The 21,936-nt window shown below is 50.9% G+C and overlaps 1 protein-coding gene across 1 annotated transcript in view; it reads right to left on the bottom strand.

Moving 5' to 3' along the window:
- The window catches only part of LOC129716209 (dysferlin-like), a 189,924-nt gene that overhangs the window by 86,900 nt on the left and 81,088 nt on the right, over window positions 1–21,936 (bottom strand). The window contains exons 21-27 of the mRNA XM_055666080.1: window positions 21,083–21,223; window positions 20,266–20,295; window positions 18,624–18,647; window positions 10,119–10,160; window positions 7,780–7,881; window positions 3,637–3,798; window positions 953–1,118 (exon numbers count right to left, since the gene is read on the bottom strand). Of these exons, the coding sequence (XP_055522055.1) occupies window positions 953–1,118; window positions 3,637–3,798; window positions 7,780–7,881; window positions 10,119–10,160; window positions 18,624–18,647; window positions 20,266–20,295; window positions 21,083–21,223 (667 nt within the window). The remainder of the gene's footprint in view (window positions 1–952; window positions 1,119–3,636; window positions 3,799–7,779; window positions 7,882–10,118; window positions 10,161–18,623; window positions 18,648–20,265; window positions 20,296–21,082; window positions 21,224–21,936) is intronic.

The following is a 21,936-nucleotide window of genomic DNA, read 5'->3' as shown; positions in this document are numbered from 1 at the left end:
GCTGCATCTGCCATGCATTTGCCCACTCACCCAGCCTATCCAAGTCACCTTGCAGCCTCCTAGCATCCTCCTCACAGCTAACACTGCCCCCCAGCTTTGTGTCATCCGCAAACTTGGAGATGTTGCATTCAATTCCCTCGTCCAGATCATTAATATATATCGTAAATAGCTGGGGTCCCAGCACTGAGCCTTGCGGTACCCCACTAGTCACTGCCGGCCATTGTGAAAAGGACCCGTTTACTCCTACTCTTTGCTTCCTGTTTGCCAGCCAGTTCTCTATCCACATCAATACTGAACCCCCAATACCGTGTGCATATCTCTGCTCCTCCACATTCTCCCTATAAACATCCCCAATTTCTTCACCTGCTCCCTTCCCAATGGAATGAGACCATGCGGCCCATCAGAGTAGACCTGCGGTGGAGGCCGGTTCTCTGGAAACTTTCAAGAGAGAGCTAGATAGGGCTCTTAAAGATAGCAGAGTCAGGGGATATGGGGAGAAGGCAGGAACGGGGTACTGATTGGGGATGATCAGCCATGATCACATTGAATGGCGGTGCTGGCTCGAAGGGCCGAATGGCCTACTCCTGCACCCATTGTCTATTGTCTATATTGATTGGGCGGAGCCAGCATTGCCATTCAATGTGATCATGGCTGATTCAGATTCAGATTCAGATTCAATTTTAATTGTCATTGTCAGTGTACAGTACAGAGACAACGAAATGCATTATACATATAATGCATTGATCATCCCCAATCAGTTCCCCGTTCCTGCCTTCTCCCCAGACTCCGCTACATTTAAGAGCCCTATCTAACTCTCTCTCGAAAGCATCCAGAGAACCGGCCTCCACCACCGTCTGAGGCAGAGAATTCCACAGACTCACGACTCTCTGTGTGAAAATAAAGACTGGTGATGATAAAGACTGATTGAGCCATCGGACGTGCGAACTCCTACCGGGCAGCAGCGGCGTCAGATCTCTCTTCTCCGAGTAAGGGTCGCAGTTGAACTCCTCCCGCAGGCGGATGGTACACTGGCCGATGATCGGCCTCCTCCCAAACTGCCTGTTGTCGATCACCTTGATGCTGATGGGCGGCGCGTACATCTCCTCCTTCGGGAGGCGCTGTCAGCGGAGGCAACAAGCGGGAGAGGGAGCAACGTTACACACCTCCGTTACATCACACGGTCATCAGTGATGGGATTACCATATAACCATATAACCATATAACAATTACAGCACGGAAACAGGCCATCTCGGCCCTACAAGTCCGTACCGAACAAATTTTTTTTTCCCCTTAGTCCCACCTGCCTGCACTCATACCATAACCCTCCATTCCCTTCTCATCCATATGCCTATCTGGATTAGGCAGAAAATTCCACCCGATATTCTCATCCGATGGACAGCACCCGAGGTCGGGATCAAACCCAGGATTTAGTCTTTAGACTTAGCGTTACAGCGTGGAAATAAGCCCTTCGACCAACTGAGTCCATGCAAACCAGCAATCATCCCCTATAGCACCATCCTACACACTAGGGACAATTTACAATTTCCCGAAGACTATTAACACATGAATATGTACGTCTTTGGAGTGTGGGAGGTGACCGGATTAACCAGAGAAAACCCACACATGTCATCAGAATTCTGACTTCAGAATTAAGGGACAGAAGTTTAGGGGTAATATGAGGGGGAACTTCTTTACTCAGAGAGTGGTAGCGGTGTGGAATGAGCTTCCAGTGGAAGTGGTGGAGGCAGGTTCATTGGTATCATTTAAAAATAAATTGGATAGTCATATGGATGAGAAGGGAATGGAGGGTTATGGTATGAGTGCAGGCAGGTGGGACTAAGGGGAAAAAAAAATTTTGTTCGGCACGGACTTGTAGGGCCGAAATGGCCTGTTTCCGTGCTGTAATTGTTATATGGTTATATGATTATATCAGGTCGGAAGGAATAGGAGTAGAATTGTATACCTCTGTCCCACTTAGGAAACCTGAACGGAAACTTCTGGAGATTTTGTGCCCCAGCCAAGGTTTCCGTGCGGTTCCCAGAGGTTTTTGTCAGCCTCCCCTACCTGCTTCCACTACCTGCAACCTCCGGCAACCACCTGCAACCTCCGGGAACCGCACGGAAACCTTGGGTGGGGCGCAAAGTCTCCCGAGGTTTCCGTTCTTGTACTTTATGTATTGTACTTCCGGTGGCGCTGGTACCAGCAGCCTCCACCTACAGCCCGGTATCTTTTTGTTTTTTTGTTTATTTAGTTATGTTAAAAGTGTTTTTTTTTTTTTTTTTTTTGGTGTTTTTTTGTGGGGGGGGGGGGGCACGGTGGGGGGGATACCGTCCTTTCAGCCGCTTCCTGGTGGGGACGCGACTATTATTCGAGTCGCGTCCCCCCCCCCCCCCCCCCCCCCCCCACAGCGGCCTACCTGCCTGGATTGGCGCGGCCTTTCCTGCCGGGATCGACCGGAGCTCCAGCAGCGGTGGGACAGCGCTGGAACATCGCGGGGCTGGCGATGCCTTACCGGGGGTCGCCGTCTGGAGCCCGGAGTGCTGGACCTGCTGCACCGACATCCTGGAGCTGCGGTTTGCGGAGCTCCCAACGCGGGCGGCGCTGACTACAACGCGGGGTCCTGTGACTCTGCCCGGCTCGGCCTGTGGACTCGGGAGCTGCGGACTCCGGCAGCGGGAGGCGGCTGATCAGGAGGTCCGGGCCGCTGAGGAGGAGGATGCTCACCGTCGGGGTTCGGCGTCGGCGTTCCACCAGCCCGGCGTGAGGGCCTGAACATCGGGCCACCCGGGGCGGCGACTGCGGGTGCTCGGAAGGCCCCGACCACGGATGAACACGGAGGGGAGGCTGGCTGGACTATGGTGCCGTCCTCACCTGGGTGCCATTTATGTTATGTTGTGTTGTGGACTTTCTGTGTTTGTGCTTTTTTTAAATTTTTAATTCAATTTCAATTTTATTTTTAATATGTTTTATTATTTATTTATTATTTATTTATTCTTTTTTATGATTTTATGATACTGCCTGTAAGGGAAATTCATTTCGTTGTCTCAAATTGAGACAATGACAATAAATTTGAATACAATACAATACAATACAAGTTCAGGTTTCTTAAATGGGACAGGGGCATTAGGCTATTCGGCCCATCAAGTCTACTCCGCCATTCAACCATGGCTGTTCTATCTCTCCCTCCTAACCCCATTCTCCTGCCTTCTCCCCTTAACCCCTGACATCCGTTCTAATCAAGAATCTGTCTATCTTTGCCTTAAAAATATCGACTGACTTGCGGCCTCCATAGCATTTTGTGGCAAAGAATCCCACAGATTCACCACCCTCTGACTGAAGAAATGTCTCCTCATCGCCTTCCTAAAAGAACGTCCTTTAACTCTGAGGCTGTGACCTCTAGTCCTGGACTCTCCCACTCGGGAGTGACCTCCTCTCCACATCCAGAGGTCACGGGGAGAACGCACAAACTCCGTACAGACAGCATCCGTAGTCAGGACGGAACCCGGGTCTCTGGCGCTGTGAGACAGCGACTCTACCGCTGCGCCACCGTGTTACGCCGTTTACGGAGATCGGCGAGCCGCCCGCTGCACATGGAAGCTGCCGCTGAGAGGCAGGGACGGTCACGGGGCCACTCACCACCTCGAAGAAGAGCACGGAGGCTGTGAAGTTGGGGTTCTTCTTGGCGTTCTTGATGACGGCCGACTGCACCATCTGCCCACCGCACTCCACCACAAGGCTCGGGGAAGACACACTGGCAAGCTGGTAGCTCTTCAGGTTGCGGAGACCCCAGGCTAGGACCTGCCGAGAGGGGACACAGCATGATGGCACCGCACAGAGTCACAGTCAGAGTCACGGTCACAGTGTGACTGAGTCGCGGACACAGAATCACGGTCACAGTGTGACAGAGTCACGGACACAGAGTCACGGTCACAGTATGACTTAGTCACGGACACAGAATCACGGTCACAGTGTGACAGAGTCACGGACACAGAGTCACGGTCACAGTGTGACTGAGTCACGGACACAGAGTCACGGTCACAGAGTCACGGTCACAGTGTGACAGAGTCACGGTCACAGAGTCACAGAGTCACGGTCACAGAGTCACGGTCACAGAGTCACGGTCACAGAGTCACGGTCACAGAGTCACGGTCACAATGTGACTGAGTCACGGACACAGAGTCACGGTCACAGACAGAGTCACGGTCACAGAGTCACGGTCACAGTGTGACAGAGTCACGGTCACAGAGTCACGGTCACAGTGTGACAGAGTCACGGTCACAGAGTCACAGTCTCAGAGTCACGGCGACAGTGTGACACAGTGACACGGTCACGGTGCCAGTGTGACAGAGTCACGGGCACACAGTCACGGAAACACAGTCACAGTGTGACAGAGTCACAGTCAGAGAGTCACAGACACAGGGTCACAGAGTCACGGTCACAGTGTGACTGAGTCACGGTCACAGAGTCACGGTCACAGTGTGACAGAGTCACGGTCACAGAGTCACGGTCACAGTGTGACTGAGTCACGGACACAGAGTCACGGTCACAGTGTGACAGAGTCATGGTCACAGAGTCACGGTCACAGAGTCACGGTCACAGTGTGACAGAGTCACGGTCACAGAGTCACGGTCTCAGAGTCACGGTGACAGTGTGACTGAGTCACGGTCACAGTGTGACTGAGTCACGGACACAGAGTCACGGTCACAGTGTGACCGAGTCACGGACACAGAGTCACGGTCACAGTGTGACAGAATCATGGTCACAGAGTCACGGTCACAGAGTCACGGTCACAGTGTGACAGAGTCACGGACACAGAGTCACACAGAGTCACGGTCACAGAGTCACGGTCACAGAGTGACAGAGTCACGGTCACAGAGTCACGGTCACAGAGTCACAGTCACAGAGTCACGGTCACAGTGTGACAGAGTCACGGTCACAGAGTCACGGTCACAGAGTGACAGAGTCACGGTCACAGAGTCACGGTCACAGTGTGACTGAGTCACGGTCACAGTGTGACAGAGTCATGGTCACAGAGTCACGGTCACAGAGTCACGGTCACAGAGTCACGGTCACAGTGTGACAGAGTCACGGTCACAGAGTCACGGTCACAGTGTGACAGAGTCACGGTCACAGAGTCACGGTCACAGTGTGACAGAGTCACGGTCACAGAGTCACGGTCACAGTGTGACAGAGTCACGGTCACAGAGTCACGGTCACAGTGTGACAGAGTCATGGTCACAGAGTCACGGTCACAGTGTGACAGAGTCACGGTCACAGAGTCACGGACACAGAGTCACGGTCACAGAGTCACGGTCACAGTGTGACTGAGTCACGGTCACAGAGTCACGGTCACAGTGTGACTGAGTCACGGACACAGAGTCACGGTCACAGTGTGACTGAGTCACGGTCACAGAGTCACGGTCACAGTGTGACAGAGTCACGGACACAGAGTCACGGTCACAGAGTCACGGTCACAGTGTGACTGAGTCACGGACACAGAGTCACGGTCACAGTGTGACAGAGCCATGGTCACAGAGTCACGGACACAGAGTCACGGTCACAGAGTCACGGTCACAGAGTCACGGTCACACAGAGTCACGGTCACAGTGTGACTGAGTCACGGTCACAGAGTCACGGTCACAGAGTCACGGTCACAGTGTGACAGAGTCACGGTCACAGAGTCACGGTCACAGTGTGACTGAGTCACGGTCACAGAGTCACGGTCACAGTGTGACTGAGTCACGGACACAGAGTCACGGTCACAGTGTGGCTGAGTCACGGTCACAGAGCCACGGTCACAGTGTGACAGTGTCACGGTCACAGAGTCACGGTCACAGTGTGACAGAGCCACGGTCACAGAGTCACGGTCACAGAGTCACGGTCACAGAGTCACGGTCACAGAGTCACGGTCACAGAGTCACGGTCACAGTGTGACAGAGTCACGAGTCACGGACACAGAGTCACGGACACAGAGTCACGGTCACAGAGTCACGGTCACAGAGTCACGGACACAGAGTCACGGTCACAGTGTGACAGAGTCACGGACACAGAGTCACGGTCACAGTGTGACTGAGTCACGGTCACAGTGTGACAGAGTCACGGTCACAGAGTCACGGTCACAGTGTGACAGAGTCACGGTCACAGAGTCACGGTCACAGTGTGACTGAGTCACAGACACAGAGTCACGGTCACAGTGTGACCGAGTCACGGACACAGAGTCACGGTCACAGTGTGACAGAGTCATGGTCACAGAGTCACGGTCACAGAGTCACGGTCACAGTGTGACAGAGTCACGGTCACAGAGTCACGGTCACAGAGTCACGGTCACAGTGTGACTGAGTCACGGTCACAGAGTCACGGTCACAGTGTGACTGAGTCACAGACACAGAGTCACGGTCACAGTGTGACAGAGTCACGGTCACAGTGTGACAGAGTCATGGTCACAGAGTCACGGTCACATAGTCACGGACACAGAGTCACGGTCACAGAGTCACGGTCACAGTGTGACAGAGTCACGGTCACAGAGTCACGGTCACAGAGTCACGGTCACAGTGTGACAGAGTCACGGTCACAGAGTCACGGTCACAGAGTCACGGTCACAGTGTGACTGAGTCACGGTCACAGTGTGACTGAGTCACAGACACAGAGTCACGGTCACAGTGTGACTGAGTCACAGACACAGAGTCACGGTCACAGTGTGACCGAGTCACGGACACAGAGTCACGGTCACAGTGTGACAGAGTCATGGTCACAGAGTCACGGTCACAGAGTCACGGTCACAGTGTGACAGAGTCACGGTCACAGAGTCACGGTCACAGAGTCACGGTCACAGTGTGACTGAGTCACGGTCACAGTGTGACTGAGTCACAGACACAGAGTCACGGTCACAGTGTGACCGAGTCACGGACACAGAGTCACGGTCACAGTGTGACAGAGTCATGGTCACAGAGTCACGGTCACAGAGTCACGGTCACAGTGTGACAAAGTCACGGACACAGAGTCACGGACAGAGTCACGGTCACAGAGTCACGGTCACAGAGTGACAGAGTCACACGGTCACAGAGTCACGGTCACAGAGTCACGGTCACAGTGTGACAGAGTCACGGTCACAGAGTCACGGTCACAGAGTGACAGAGTCATGGTCACAGAGTCACGGTCACAGTGTGACAGAGTCACGGTCACAGAGTCACGGTCACAGTGTGACAGAGTCATGGTCACAGAGTCACGGTCACAGTGTGACAGAGTCACGGTCACAGAGTCACGGTCACAGAGTCACGGTCACAGTGTGACAGAGTCATGGTCACAGAGTCACGGTCACAGTGTGACAGAGTCATGGTCACAGAGTCACGGTCACAGTGTGACAGAGTCACGGTCACAGAGTCACGGACACAGCGTCACGGTCACAGAGTCACTGCCACAGAGTGACACAGTCACAGTCACAGAGTCACGGTCACAGTGTGACAGAGTCACGGTCACAGAGTCACGGTCACAGTGTGACTGAGTCACGGACACAGAGTCACGGTCACAGAGTCACGGTCACAGTGTGACAGACTCACAGTCAAAGACTCACGGCCAGTGACATAGAAGGGGAGAGGGGGGGGGAGAGAGGAGAGGGAGAGAGGGATTGAGAGAGATAGGGAGAGGGAGGGAGAGAGGCAGGTGGTAGGGAGGGGGTAGAGGGATAGGGAGGGGAGAGGGGGGAGAGGGGGGAGAGGGGGGAGGGAGAGGGGGGGGAGAGGGATGGAGAGGGAGAGAGAGGGCGCAGTGTGTGTCACCCACCTCGATACCAGTGCGCTGTAGAACTGGTTTGATGCCTTGAGGCACCATGTAGATGTTGGGTTCTCGTTGGGGTGGGGGATAGGGAAGATCAGCGTCATCCTCCTGCAGGGGGGGGGAGAGGGTAAGAACGAGAGGTCAGATATGGGAGGGTGCTAGTCTTGGAGAGACCCACTCCCTAGTGCCACGGGGAGGGGTGAAGGAGGAAGACACGACAGGGGTAGACACGGCTCACTATCGCACCCCGAGTCTCCGCGCGGCACGTCACTCACACGCATGCACACGCATGCACACGCACACGCACACGGTAGTGAGGATGCAGGGCGACTTGGACAGGTTGGGGGAGTGGGCAGATGCATAGCAGATGCAGTTTAATGTGGATAAATGTGAGGTTTTTCACTTTGGAAGCAAAAACAGGAAGGCAGATTACTATCTGAATGGTGTCGCGTTGGGAAAAGGGGAAGTACAACGGGATCTGGGGGGTCCTTGTTCATCAGTCTATGAAAGTAAGCAAGCAGGTACAGCAGGCAGTGAAGAAAGCATACGACAGTCCCGCCATCCCGGGAATTGACCTTGTAAACCTACGCTGCACTCCCTCAATAGCAAGAATGTCCTTCCTCAAATTAGGGGACCAAAACTGCACACAATACTACAGGTGTGGTCTCACTAGGGCTCTGTACAGAAGGACCCCTTTGCTCCTGTATCCTATAGAGAGAGAGAGAGAGGGGGAGGAGAGTATGCCAGGAGAGTAACATAACTGGAGACAGACTGAGCTGGAAGTAACTTGAGATTAAGGGAGAGATTGGACCTGTCTTTCCCAAGCCAAACACACAGTTCAGATGACAGGGTGGGGAGTAGATGTGGGATTCAGGTCTCCTGACTGATCCGGACACTTTAATCCTCCATCCCATTCCTACACAGACCTTCCTGTCCTCTCGGTCTCCTCCGCTGTCAGAGTGAGGCTGAACGCAAACTGGAGGAACAGCACCTCATATTTCGCTTGGGCAGTGGTATGAACATTGATTTAGAAACATAGAAATTAGGTGCAGGAGTAGGCCATTCGGCCCTTTGAGCCTGCACCGCCATTCAATATGATCATGGCTGATCATCCAACTCAGTATCCCGTACCTGCCTTCTCTCCATACCCCCTCATCCCCTTAGCCACAAGGGCCACATCTAACACCCCTCTTAAATATAGTCAATGAACTGGCATCAACTACCCTCTGTGGCAGAGAATTCCAGAGATTCACCACTCTCTGTGTGAAAAAAGTTCTTCTCATCTCGGTTTTAAATGATTTCCCCCTTATCCTTAAGCTGTGACCCGTTGTCCTGGACTTCCCCAACTTCGGGAACAATCTTCCTGCATCTAGCCTGTCCAACCCCTTAAATTTCTCCAAGTAACCCCGGCATTCCCTTTCTCTCCATCCCTCCCCCACCCAAGTCGCACCAGCTTCTCGTTCTCACCCAGCACACAGCTAACACCGGCCTGTTTCCTTCATCACCGTTACTTCCTTGCATATCTTTCATTCATTGTTCTTCATCTCTCCACATCACCGTCTATATCTCTCGTTTCCCTCTCGCCGGACCGGTCTGAAGAAGGGTCTCGAGCCGAAACGTCACCCGTCCCTTCTCTCCAGAGACGCTGCCTGTCCCGCTGAGGTATGGGCCTGTCCCAAGCTGCCTATCCAGCTGAATAAACGGCAACTGGACCCCCCTCGGACAATGTCGACAACAACCTATCACCTAGTCGACGTCAAGCTACGGCAAGCTACCGACAAACGGCGACCCATTAGGACGTCCGCCTACGACCACGCCTACGACAACCTGCGTCCACCCCGCGACAAGCTACGACAAGCTACGACCCTGTCGGCCACAACTGAAGACAATTCAGTCGCCGGTACCTGTCGCCAGTTGACGTAGGTAGTCGCCAATGGGATTCACCGAAAGCAGCGCCGGCTCGAACAAACGTCACCTGGCGACAACCTACGACAAGCCAACCGTCGCCGAGAAGCCGCAAACAAAAGTTTTGAACATTTCAAATTCCAGCGGCGAGCAGAAAAATGCCACGACTCTTCGGGCAACTGAGGAGACGACTCACGCCCATACAGGCGTCGCCACGTGGCGATAGCTTCGTCGCCTGTAGTCGCCGAAAAAAATCGCCCCAAGTGGGACAAGGGTCATTACTCCAGTGTTTTGTCTCTATCTCCTGCCTGGTGTTGGTTTTACAGTCAACATCAAACAGGACGAGTGGGGGGGGGGGTAGAGGGTTAATAAAGTAGCGGGGTGGGGGATTAAACAAGGAGGGAGAGTGAGAGAGGCAGGGGGGGGGGGGGCAGATGTACCCATCTCAGCAGACCCTCGCTGAAGAAGTCAGGAACGCACATCTGACAGTCCCAGTGCAGAAGGAGGAAGAGGAGGAAATGAGAGAGAAAGATTGTTAGACCATCACGCACCCGGACGCTGAAGAAACGGAACATGTAGAAACCGTTCTCCCCTACCCTCCCCGACGTGATAGCGCAACGGTAGAGCTACTGGCTCGCAGCACCAGAGACCCACGTTCCATCATGGCCTGGATAGGCAATAGACCAAGCCAATTAACCTACAAACCTGTACGTCTTTGGGTTGTGACAATAGACAATAGACAATAGATGCAGGAGTAGGCCATTCGGACCTTCGAGCCAGCACCGCCATTCAATGTGATCATGGCTGATCATCCCCAATCAGTACCCCGTTCCTGCCTTCTCCCCATATCCCCTGTCTTCGCTATCTTTAAGAGCCCTGTCTAGCTCTCTCTTGAAAGTATCCAGAGAACCTGCCTCCACCACCCTCTGAGGCAGAGAATTCCACAGACTCACCACTCTCTGTGGGGAAAAAAGTCTCCGTTCTAAATGGCTTACTCCTTATTCTAAAACTGTGGCCCCTGGTTCTGGACTCCCCCCAACATCGGGAACATGTTTCCTGCCTCTAGCGTGTCCAAGCCCTTAGCAATCTTATATGTTTCAATGAGATAACCTCTCATTCTTCTAAACTCCATAGTGTACAAGCCCAGCCACTCCATTCTCTCAGCATATGACAGTCCAGCCATCCCGGGAATTAACCTTGTGAACCTACGCTGCACTCCCTCAATAGCAAGAATGTCCTTCCTCAAATTAGGGGACCAAAACTGCACACAATAGAGTGGATGTGGAATACTAATTGACAGATTCTTCTGTCAGTCTCTGCCTTAACAGTATACATGGACTTGGTCTCCACAGCCTTCTGTGGCAATGAATTCCATAGTTTAGTTAAGTTAAGTTTAGTTTAGTTTAGTCTAGTTTAGTTTAGTTTAGTTTAGTTTAGTTTAGAGAGATACAGCATGGAAACAGGCCCTTCAATTCCCCGAGTCCACGCTGACCAAAGGACACCCTACTCTAGTAGTGGGGACAATTTTACCGAAGCCAATTAAACTATAAACCTGCAAGTCTTTTGCCTACAATTCTGTGCCTCAGAGGGCGGTGGAGGCCAGTTCTCTGGAAACCTTCAAGAGAGAGCTAGATCAGGCTCTTGAAGATAGCGGAGTCAGGGAATATGGGGAGAAGGCAGGACCGGGGTTCTGATTGTGGATGATCAGTCCATCAAAAAGGCTGGCAGTATCATCAAGGACCCACACCATCCTGGCCACACACTCATCTCCCTGCTACCTTCGGGCAGAAGGTACAGGAGCCTGAAGACTGCAACAACCAGGTCCAGAAATAGCTACTTCCCCACAGCCATCAGGCTATTAAACCTGGCTCAGACAAAACTCTGATTATTAATAACCACTTATCTGTTATTTGCACTTTATCAGTTTATTTATTCATGTGTGTATATATTTATATAATGGTATATGGACACACTGATCTGTTTTGTAGTAAATGCCTACTATGTTCTGTGTGCTGCTGAAGCAAAGCACAAATTTCATTGTCCTATACAGGGACACATGACAACAAACTCACTTGAACTTGAACTTAATCACATTGAATGGCAGTGCTGGCTCGAAGGGCCGAATGGCCTACTCCGGCACCTATTGTCTTTGGAGTGTGGAGGGGAAACCCACAGGGAGAAGATAAAAACTCCGTACAGACAGCACCCGTAGTCAGGATCGAACCTGGGTCTATGGCGCTGTGAGGCTCCAGAGACCACTCCGCCATCTCAATGTTAACAACAGGGCTGTGTTGATTTGGAATGTCATTTTTTTTTCCCCCTCAGCAGCTGAATCCAAATCTCTAATTCGGGAGCTTGAAGGTCAATGCTGGCGAGGGGTTTGAGGATTGTTCAACTGGTAGTCCAATGTTTTATGGTGAGGGAAGTCTGTGGAGGTGCCTGGCAGAGTCTACAATATATCCCAGCCCACCCCCACAGTCCCCCTGGCCAAGAATCACGGGTGCATTCTCCTCTAATTAGCCACTTGGCTCTCATTAAAGAACTAACAGCCTCCTGTTTCGAATTAAAAGGGCTGCTTATACTCAGAGACAGGCCGTCGAGGCAGAAAGTGGGCTCAGAGTTTCACCACACAGAGCGGACATGGAAATAAGGACATTTTTGTTCGTTTTTTTTTTAATTTGGGGGAGATCTGGGCTTTGTTGGCAAGGCCACGGGGTGGTGCAGTTTCGGAGCTTCAGAAACATGCGCCTTCAGCTCGACACATCAACCAACCCTTTGCCGTGGTGGCGCGGCGGTAGAGTCGCTGCCTCACGGGCGCCAGAGACCCGGGTTCCATCCTGACTACGGGTGCTGTCAGTACGGAGTTTGCATGTTCTCCCCGTGACCGAATGGGTTTTCTCCGGGCGCTCCAGTTTCCTCCCACACACAAAAGACGTGCAGGTTTGCAGGTTAATTCAGCCTCAGTAAAACATAGAAACCATAGAAAATAGGTGCAGGAGGAGGCCATTCGGCCCTTCGAGCCAGCACCGCCATTCATTGTGATCATGTCTGATCGTCCCCTATCAATAACCCCTTCTCCCCATATCCCTTGACTCCACCAGCCCCTAGAGCTCTATCTAACTCTCTCTTAAATCCATCTAGTGACTTGGCCTCCACTGCCCTCTGTGGCAGGGAATTCCACAAATTCACAACTCTCTGGGTGAAAAAGTTTTTTCTCACCTCAGTCTTAAATGGCCTCCCCTTTATTCTAAGACTGCGGCCCCTGGTTCTGGACTCGCCCAACATTGGGAACATTTTTCCTGCATCTAGCTTGTCCAGTCCTTTTATAATTTTATATGTTTCTATAAGATCCCCCCCCTCCCTCATCCTTCTAAACTCCAGTGAATACAAGCCCAGTCTTTTCAATCTTTGCTCATAAAAATTGTAAATCAGCCCTACTGTGTGTAGCGTGCGGTTAGGGATCGCTGGTCAAAGGGCCAAAGGGCCTGTTTCCGTGCTGTATCTCAAAGCTAAACTCAACTAAAACTAAGCATGAAAGATCACAGGCATAGTTTCTTGAACGTGGTGGCACTGGTAGATAGATATAATGGCCAATGAGGCCTTCGACATGGTGGCCTTCATCAGTCAGAGTATTGAGGACAGAAGTTGGGAGGTCACGTCTTGGGGATGTGGGAGGAAACCAGGATACCCAGAGGAAAACCGTGCGGTCACAGGGAGAACAGATACAGCATGGAGTACCATGGAAAATGATTGCTATATTCACTAAAAAATGAATCTAACCTCACCCCATGAGTAGACTATTTTCTCAATGGGGAGAGTTCTATGAGGCGCTGGTCAGGCCACATTTGGAGTACTGTGAGCAAATGTGAGCCCAATATCTGAGGATGGATGTGCTGGCTCTGGAGAGGGTCCAGACGAGGTCACAGAGTCATAGAGTGATACAGTGTGGAAACAGGCCCTTCGGCCCAACTCGCCCACACTGGCCCAACAATGTCCCAGCTACACTAGTCATAGAGTGACACAGTGTGGAAACAGGCCCTTCAGCCCAACTCACCCACACTGGCCCAACAATGTCCCAGCTACACTAGTCATAGAGTGATACAGTATGGAAACAGGCCCTTCGGCCCAGCTCGCCCATACTGGCCCAATAATGTCCCAGCTACACTCGTCCCACTTGCCTGCGTTCAGTCCAAACTTGTCCTATCCATGTACCTGTCTAACTATTTCTTAAATGTTGGGATAATCCCAGCCTCAACTACCTCCTCCGGCAGCTCGTTCCATACACCCATCACCCTCTGTGTGAAAAAGTTACCCCTCGGATTCCTATTAAATCTTTTCCCCTTCACCTAGCTTTACAAGAATGGTCCCAGGAATGAGTGGGTTAGCCTATGATGAGCACTTGTCATCTCTGGGCCTGTACTCGCTGGAGTTTAGAAGGATGAGGGAGGACCTCATTGAAATGTACAGAATAGTGAAAGGCTTGGATAGAGTGGATGTTTCCACTAGTGGGAGAGTCTAGGACTAGAGGTCACAGCCTCAGAATTAAAAAAACATTCCTTTAGGAAGAAGATGTGGAGGAATTTCTTTAGTCAGAGGGTGGTGAATCTGTGGAATTCTTTGCCACAGAAGGCTGTGGAGGCCAAAGCAGTGGATATTTTTAAGATAGATAGATTCTTGCATAGAAACATAGAAAATAGGTGCAGGAGTAGGCCATTCGGCCCTTTGAGCCTGCACCGCCATTCAATTTGATCGTGGCTGATCATCCAACTCAGTATCCTGTACCTGCCTTCTCTCCATACCACCTGATCCCCTTAGCCACAAGGGCCACATCTAACTCCCTCTTGAATATAGCCAATGAACTGGCCTCAACTACCTTCTGTGGCAGAGAATTCCACAGATTCACCACTCTCTGTGTGAAAAATGTTTTTCTCATCTCGGTCCTAAAAGATTTCCCCCTTATCCATAAACTGTGACCCCTTGTTCTGGACTTCCCCAATTCGTGATTAGTACGGGTGTGTTATGGGGAGAAGGCAGGAGGATGGATTTAGGAGGGAGGGATAGATCAGCAATGATTGAATGACGGGAGTCGACTTGATGGGCCGTATGGCCTAACTCTGCTTCTATCACTTATGACCATATGACCTTATGACAGGAGTGGGGTCAGGGAACGTGACAGAGATGGAAAAAGTCGGTTGAGGTGAGAAGAATTAGTGTGTATGATCATGATAGGAATTGATAGGATGAACGAGCAGTTTTTTACCCAGAGTAGGGCAATCTAGAACCAAAGGACCTAGGTTGAAGGTGAGTGGGAAAGATTTAATAGGAACCTGTGATGCAATGTTTTCACACAGAGGGTGGTGGGTGCATGGAACGAGCTGCCAGAGGAGGAAGTTGAGGCAGGATCTACTTTTTAAAAGGCACTTGGACATGGAAAGGAATGGTTTGGAGGGATATGGACCAATTGGGGATAAATGGGACAAGCTTCGATTCGTTTTTTTTAGTATTAGTTTTGAGCTTAGAGATACAGCGTGACAACAGGCCGTTCGGCCCGACGAGTGCGTGCCGACCGGCGATCATTCCATACAGTAGCACTATCCCACACGCTCTAGTGACAATTCACAGAAGCCAATTAATGCACAAACCCACACAAGTTGGTGATATAACCATATAACCATATAACAATTACAGCACGGAAACAGGCCATCTCGACCCTTCTAGTCCGTGCCGAACATGTATTCTCCCCTAGTTCCATATACCTGCGCTCAGACCATAACCCTCCATTCCTTTCCCGTCCATATAACTATCCAATTTATTTTTAAATGATAAAAACGAACCTGCCTCCACCACCTTCACTGGAAGCTCATTCCACACAGCTACCACTCTCTGAGTAAAGAAGTTCCCCCTCATGTTACCCCTAAACTTCTGTCCCTTAATTCTCAAGTCATGTCCCCTTGTTTGAATCTTCCCTACTCTCAGTGGGAAAAGCTTTTCCACGTCAACTCTGTCTATCCCTCTCATCATTTTAAAGACCTCTATCAAGTCCCCCCTTAACCTTCTGTGATCCAAAGAATAAAGCCCTAACTTGTTCAACCTTTCTCTGTAACTTAGTTGCTGAAACCCAGGCAACATTCTAGTAAAAAGTAGTAGTGATACTTCTAGTAGTAGTAGTAGTAGTAAATATCTAGTGGTGATATCGGAGGAAACCAGAGCACCCGGAGAAAACCCACGCAGGTCACGGGGAGAACATACAAACTCCATACAGACAGCAGCCGTAGTCAGGATCGAACCCGGGTCTCTGACGCTGTGAGGCAGCAACTCTACCGCTGAGCCATTTGGACAGGTGAATGGATAGGACGGGTTTAGAGGGATACGGGCCAAACGCAGGCAGGTGGGACTAATGTAGATTGGACTAAGTGGGACCCGTTGGGTCCCTGCCACACGGGAGGGCTGGTCCCCCAATGCAACCCGTTCCCCAACGCAATATTCCACCACTCACCCCTTCCCCCAACACAACCCGTCCCCCAACATTCTCGATCTGTAAAAGTTGCCCCATTGAGGTTTCTCGTTAAGCCCTTGCCCTCTCATGCCTATCCTCCCCCTTCTGCCAGTGTCTTTGGTCAACACTAGCCCTCACGGACAGGTGGACCCTTCCCTTTCAGGCATCCCCACCTATCCTCACCACCACCTCCGCCTCCCCTCACACCGTCAGTGTGCCTACCCATCCCCTTCAATACATCCTCCCATGTCCCTCACTTCAGGTTAGTCTACTTCAGCTTAGTTCAGTTCAATCTAGTCTAGTTTAGTTAGAGCCATAGTCATAGAGTGTGGAAACAGGCCCTTCGGCCCAACTTGCCCATACCGGCCAACAATGTCCCAGTTGCCTAGTCCCAATTACCCATGCTTGGACCATAACCCTCCAAACATGTCAATAGACAATAGACAATAGACAATAGGTGCAGGAGTGGGCTATTTGGCCCTTCGAGCCAGCACCGCCATTCAATGTGACCCATGGCTGATCATCCCCAATCAGTACCCCGTTCCTGCCTTCTCCCCATATCCCCTGACTCCGCTATTTTAGTCCTATCCATGTACCTGTCTAACTGTTTGTTAAATGTCCCAACCTCAACTACCTCCTCTGGCAGCTCGCTCCATACACCCACCACCCTCTGTGTGAAAAAGTTACCCCCTCGGATTCCTATTCAATCTTTTCCCCTTCGCCTTGAACCTATGTCTTCTGGTCCTCGATTTCCCTACTCTGGGCAAGAGACTCTGTGTGCCTACCTGATCTATTCCTCTCATGATTTTGTACACCTCTATAAGATCTCCACTCATCCTCCTGCGCTCCATGGAATGGAGTCCCAGCCTATTCAACCTCTCCCTGTACCTCACACCCTCTAGCCCTGGCAACATCCTCGTAAATCTTGCAGTTCAGTACAGTTCAGTTCAGCGTACCTCACAACCAACAACGGACCATTGTGGGCTCCACCTATCCTTGATCATCGTTGCCTTTTGCATACCTTTCGTTCATTTGTTCTTTTGACCTTCTGCGTCTCTCGTTTCCCTCTCCCCTGAGTCTGAAGAAGGGTCTCGACCCGAAACGTCGCCCATTCCTTTCCTCCAGAGATGATGCTGCCTGTCCCGCTGAGTTACTCCAGCATTTTGTGTCTATCTTCGGTTTAGCTTAGTATTATTGTCACGTGTGCCGAGGTGCAGTGAAAAGCCTTTGTCGCGTGCTATCCAGTCAGTGGAAAGACTATGCATGATTACAATCGAGCCGTCCACAGTGTACAGATCATTGCTTTCCCCTCTCTTCCTGCTCCAGCCGTTGAGTTCCAGTTCCTCCCTTCCAAGGACCGTTGCTGCCCCCTCCTGTCCAAACACTGTGCTTCAGACAAGCAGCAAAGACTTGGATTTTCACCCCATGTCAGCGGGTTCCGAGCCAAGAATTCCCCAATGGACACATCAACTTCTCAAGTGTTTCATGTTTAGATGCAGGAGTAGGCCTTTCAGCCCTTCGAGCCAGCACCGCCATTCACTGTGATCATGGCTGATCATCCCCAATCAGTACCCCGTTCCTGCCTTCTCCCCATACCCCCTGACTCCGCTATCTTTAAGAGCCCTATCTAGCTCTCTTTTGAAAGCATCCAGAGAACCGGCCTCCACCGCCCTCTGAGGCAAAGAATTCCACAGACTCACCACTCTCTGTGAGAAAAAGTGTTTCCCTGTCTCCGTTCTAAATGGCTTACTCCTTATTCTTAAACTGTGTGGCCCCTGGTTCTGGACTCCCCCAACATCGGGAACATGTTTCCTGCCTCTAGCGTGTCCAAGCCCTTAACAATCTTATACGTTTCAATCATAGCTGATCTATCTCTCCCTCCCAACTCCCATTCTCCTGCCATCTCCCCATAACCTTTGACACCCATACTAATCTAGAATCTATCTATCTCTGCCTAAAAAATACCTACTGACTTGTGGCCGCTCTCTGAGGCAGAGAATTCCACAGACTCACCACTCTCTGTGTGAAAATGTGTTTCCTTATCTCAGAGGGCAGTGGAGGCCGGTTCTCTGGATGCTTTCAAGAGAGAGCTAGATAGGGCTCTTAAAGATAGCAGAGTAAGGTGATATGGGGAGAAGGCAGGAACGGGGAACTGATTGTGGATGATCAGCCATGATCACATTGAATGGCGGTGCTGGCTCGAAGGGCTGAATGGCCAACTCCTGCATCTATTGTCTATTGTCTATATTGAATGGCAGAGTAGACTTGATGGGCCGAATGGTCTCATTTTACTCCTATCACTTATGACCTTATGATGTTATGGCCTGCGAGGTTATGATGGCCTGGGATGAGACTGGTCCATGATTACTTCACCACTTTGTGTCTTCCCCTTGGTAAACCAGCATGTGCAGTTCCCTGTTTCTACATTGTGTCTGCAACAAGCTCTTACCTCTCTCAGGGTGCTATACGTGTCCTGGTGTTTACGGTACGGGAGCCGCAAAGAAGAGAAGAAAAGAAAATAAGTTTATTAGGTGAAATTAGGGCAATGAAATGTGGGGCGGTCACGGTGGCGCAGCGGGAAGAGTTGCCGCCTTACAGCGCTCACAGCGCTGGAGACCCAGGGGTTCCATCCCGACCACAGGTACCATCTGTACGGAGTTTGTACGTCTCCCCGTCACCTGCGTGGGTTTTCTCCGGGTGCTCCGGTTTCCTCCCACACTCCAAAGACGTGCGGGTTTGTAGGTTAATTGGCTTTGGTTTAAATGTACCAATTGTCCCCAGCGTGTGTAGGACAGCGTTGGAGATTGCAACCTTCACGTGGTCCGCCCCGTTTCCACGAATGCAATCATCCCGGCGTGCACAATCAAATAAGAGATCAAATAGAACAAGTCGTCCTACAACTTTAGGCTGTGCACGCCATACACTAGAAGAAGAAGTGTGTGGGGATCGCTGGCCGGTACAGACTTGGTGGGCCGAAAGGCCTCTTTCCATACTGTATCTATACACTACACTAAACTAAACTAAACTCAATGGACTGGTAGAATTTCCAATAATAAATGGACAGAACTGAATGCAAAAAACAAATAAGCTCTGAACTGCAACTGACTATTGTTATTATTGCATTATATTTGTTATTTATCGAGTATGTGTGCATGTGTGTACACACACACACACACACTGAACTTTTTTTTCTCTTCCCCCGTTAAGTGCTATGTTTACATATTCTGTTGTACTGCAGCAAGTAAGAATTTCATTGTCTATCTGGGACACATGACTTGAAATTTCACTGTAATTTTATACACAACCATTGTCATAGAGCGATACAGTGCGGGAAAAGGCACTTCGGCCCAACGTGCCAACACTGGCCAACATGTCCCATCTACACTAGTCCCACTTGCCTGCATTTGGCCCAAACCCCTCCAAACCTGTCCTATCCATGTACCTGTCTAATTGTTTCTTAAACGTTGGGATAGTCCCTGACTCAACTACCCCCTCCGGCAGCTCGTTCCATACACCCACCACCCTCTGTGTGAAAATGTTGCCCGCTCAGGTTCCTACAGAATGGAGCGGCTGGGCTTGTACTCTGGAATTTAGAAGGATGAGCGGGGGTCTTATTGAAACGTAAAAGATTATTAATGGTTTGGACACTCTCGAGGCAGGAAACATGTTCCCGATGTTGGGGGAGTCCAGAACCGGGGGCCACAGTTAAAAAAAGGGGTAAGCCATTTCGAGCAGAGATGAGGAAACACATTTTCACACAGAGAGTTGTGAGTCTGTGGAATTGCCTCAGAGAGGGGTGGAGGCAGGTTCTATGGATGTCATCCATCTGCAATTGTGATTTACTTTAGTTTAGAGATTGAAAGATACAGCATGGAATCCACACCGACCGGCGATTGCCAATACACTATCTCCACCCTGACACGCAATTCACATTGGCAAGAAACCGGGGCACCCAGGGAGAACGTGCAAACTCCACACAGACAGCACACATGTTGGGGATCGGACGGGGGGTCGGTGATGGGACGGTGCGGAGGGAGCTTCACTGCTTTAACGTGGGTGGGCTTGGGTTGAGATCGGTTGGCCTAGCTTACCTCCAAGCCAGGAAGTCGGTGGACTGAATGCTGTGTGAAGAAAGAGAACATCGCCACGGTTAGTTTAGTTTGTAATTTAGTTTAGAGATACAGCGCGGAAACAGGCCCTTCGGCCCACCGGGTCCGCGCCGACCAGCGATCCCAGCACACCAGCATTAACCCTACACACACTAGAGACAATTTACATTTATGGTAAACCAATTAACCTACAAACGATAGACAATAGACAATAGGTGCAGGAGGAGGCCATGTTCCCGATGTTGGGGGGAGTCCAGAACCAGGGGCCACAGTTTAAGAATAAGGAGTAAGCCATTTAGAATGGAGATGAGGAAACACCTTTTCACACAGAGAGTTGTGAGTCTGTGGAATTCTCTGCCTCAGAGGGCGGTGGAGGCCGGTTCTCTGGATACTTCCCAGAAAGAGCTAGATAGGGCTCTTAAAGCTAGTGGAGTCAGGGGATATGGGGAGAAGGCAGGAACGGGGGTACTGATTGTGGATGATCAGCCATGATCACAATAGACAATAGGTGCAGGAGTAGGCCATTCGGCCCTTCGAGCCAGCACCGCCATTCAATGTGATCATGGCTGATTTCATGGCCTGTTTTGACGAACCTGGCGTGCACAATCAAGTAAGATCAAACAGAACAAGTTGTCCTACAACTTTAGGCTGTGCACGCCATACGCATGAAGAAGAAGATTATCACATTGCATGGCAGTGCTGGCTCGAAGGACCGAATGGCCTGCTCCTGCACCTATTGTCTATTGCCTATCGTCTATCGGGAGCATGTGGACTTCCAGAACGTTTGCGCATCACGCACCTTCTCCCGTGGGATGAGCTGGAAGGCGGCGAGAAGCTCTCCGGCAGTTTTGCTCCCCCTCATCACCGGGCACCAGGCCAGTCGGGGTGTGCGCTCCAGCGTGGGGCGACAGATGCAGCGGCCCATAAACTCGTCGGCACCCTGCAGGGACACACAAGGAGACACAAGTGAGAGGGAGCAGCGGGCAGAGGTCAGAGGTCAGAGGTCAGGCAGCCCCCCCTCCCCACCTCCCCCAGCGCATGCAGCCGGGCAAAGCCAAGAGGGTTTAAGAGGACATATCTCGTCCCAAGATTTGAACGACAACATTCTTACATAGCCGCACAATACACAGGTATACAAGCATCGTACACTGTAAACAATGCAATAGACAATAGGTGCAGGAGTAGGCCATTCGGCCCTTCGAGCCAGCACCACCATTCAAGGTGATCATGGCTGATCAATAATTGACAACAAAAAATTCAGTCCACTGACTATATGTACAGCTGAATATATCTCTGTATATATTCACGCGTGCAAGAAAGAAATGCAGATGCCGGTTTAAATCGAAGACAGACGCAGAATGCTGGAGTGGCTCAGTGAGACAGGCAGCATCTCTGGAGAGAAGGAATGGGTGACGTTTTGGGTCGGGACTTTTCTTCAGACTATATATGTAAATGGCTGGATTGTAATCATGTGTGGTCTTTTCGCTGACTGGTTAGCACGCAACAAAAACTTATCACTGTACCTCGGTACACATGACAATAGACAAATGCATATATATATTTTATAACTGAAGGGTTGCGACCCGAAATGTCACCCATTCCTTCTCTGCAGAGATGCTGCCTGGCCCGCTGAGTTACTCCTGCGCTTGTGTC

Source organism: Leucoraja erinacea, unplaced genomic scaffold (assembly GCF_028641065.1).
Source record: "Leucoraja erinacea ecotype New England unplaced genomic scaffold, Leri_hhj_1 Leri_187S, whole genome shotgun sequence".
Classification (NCBI taxonomy): domain Eukaryota; kingdom Metazoa; phylum Chordata; class Chondrichthyes; order Rajiformes; family Rajidae; genus Leucoraja; species Leucoraja erinaceus.
The sequence above is the reverse complement of the archived record's forward strand: the minus strand, read 5'-3'. Positions and strand labels throughout refer to the sequence as shown.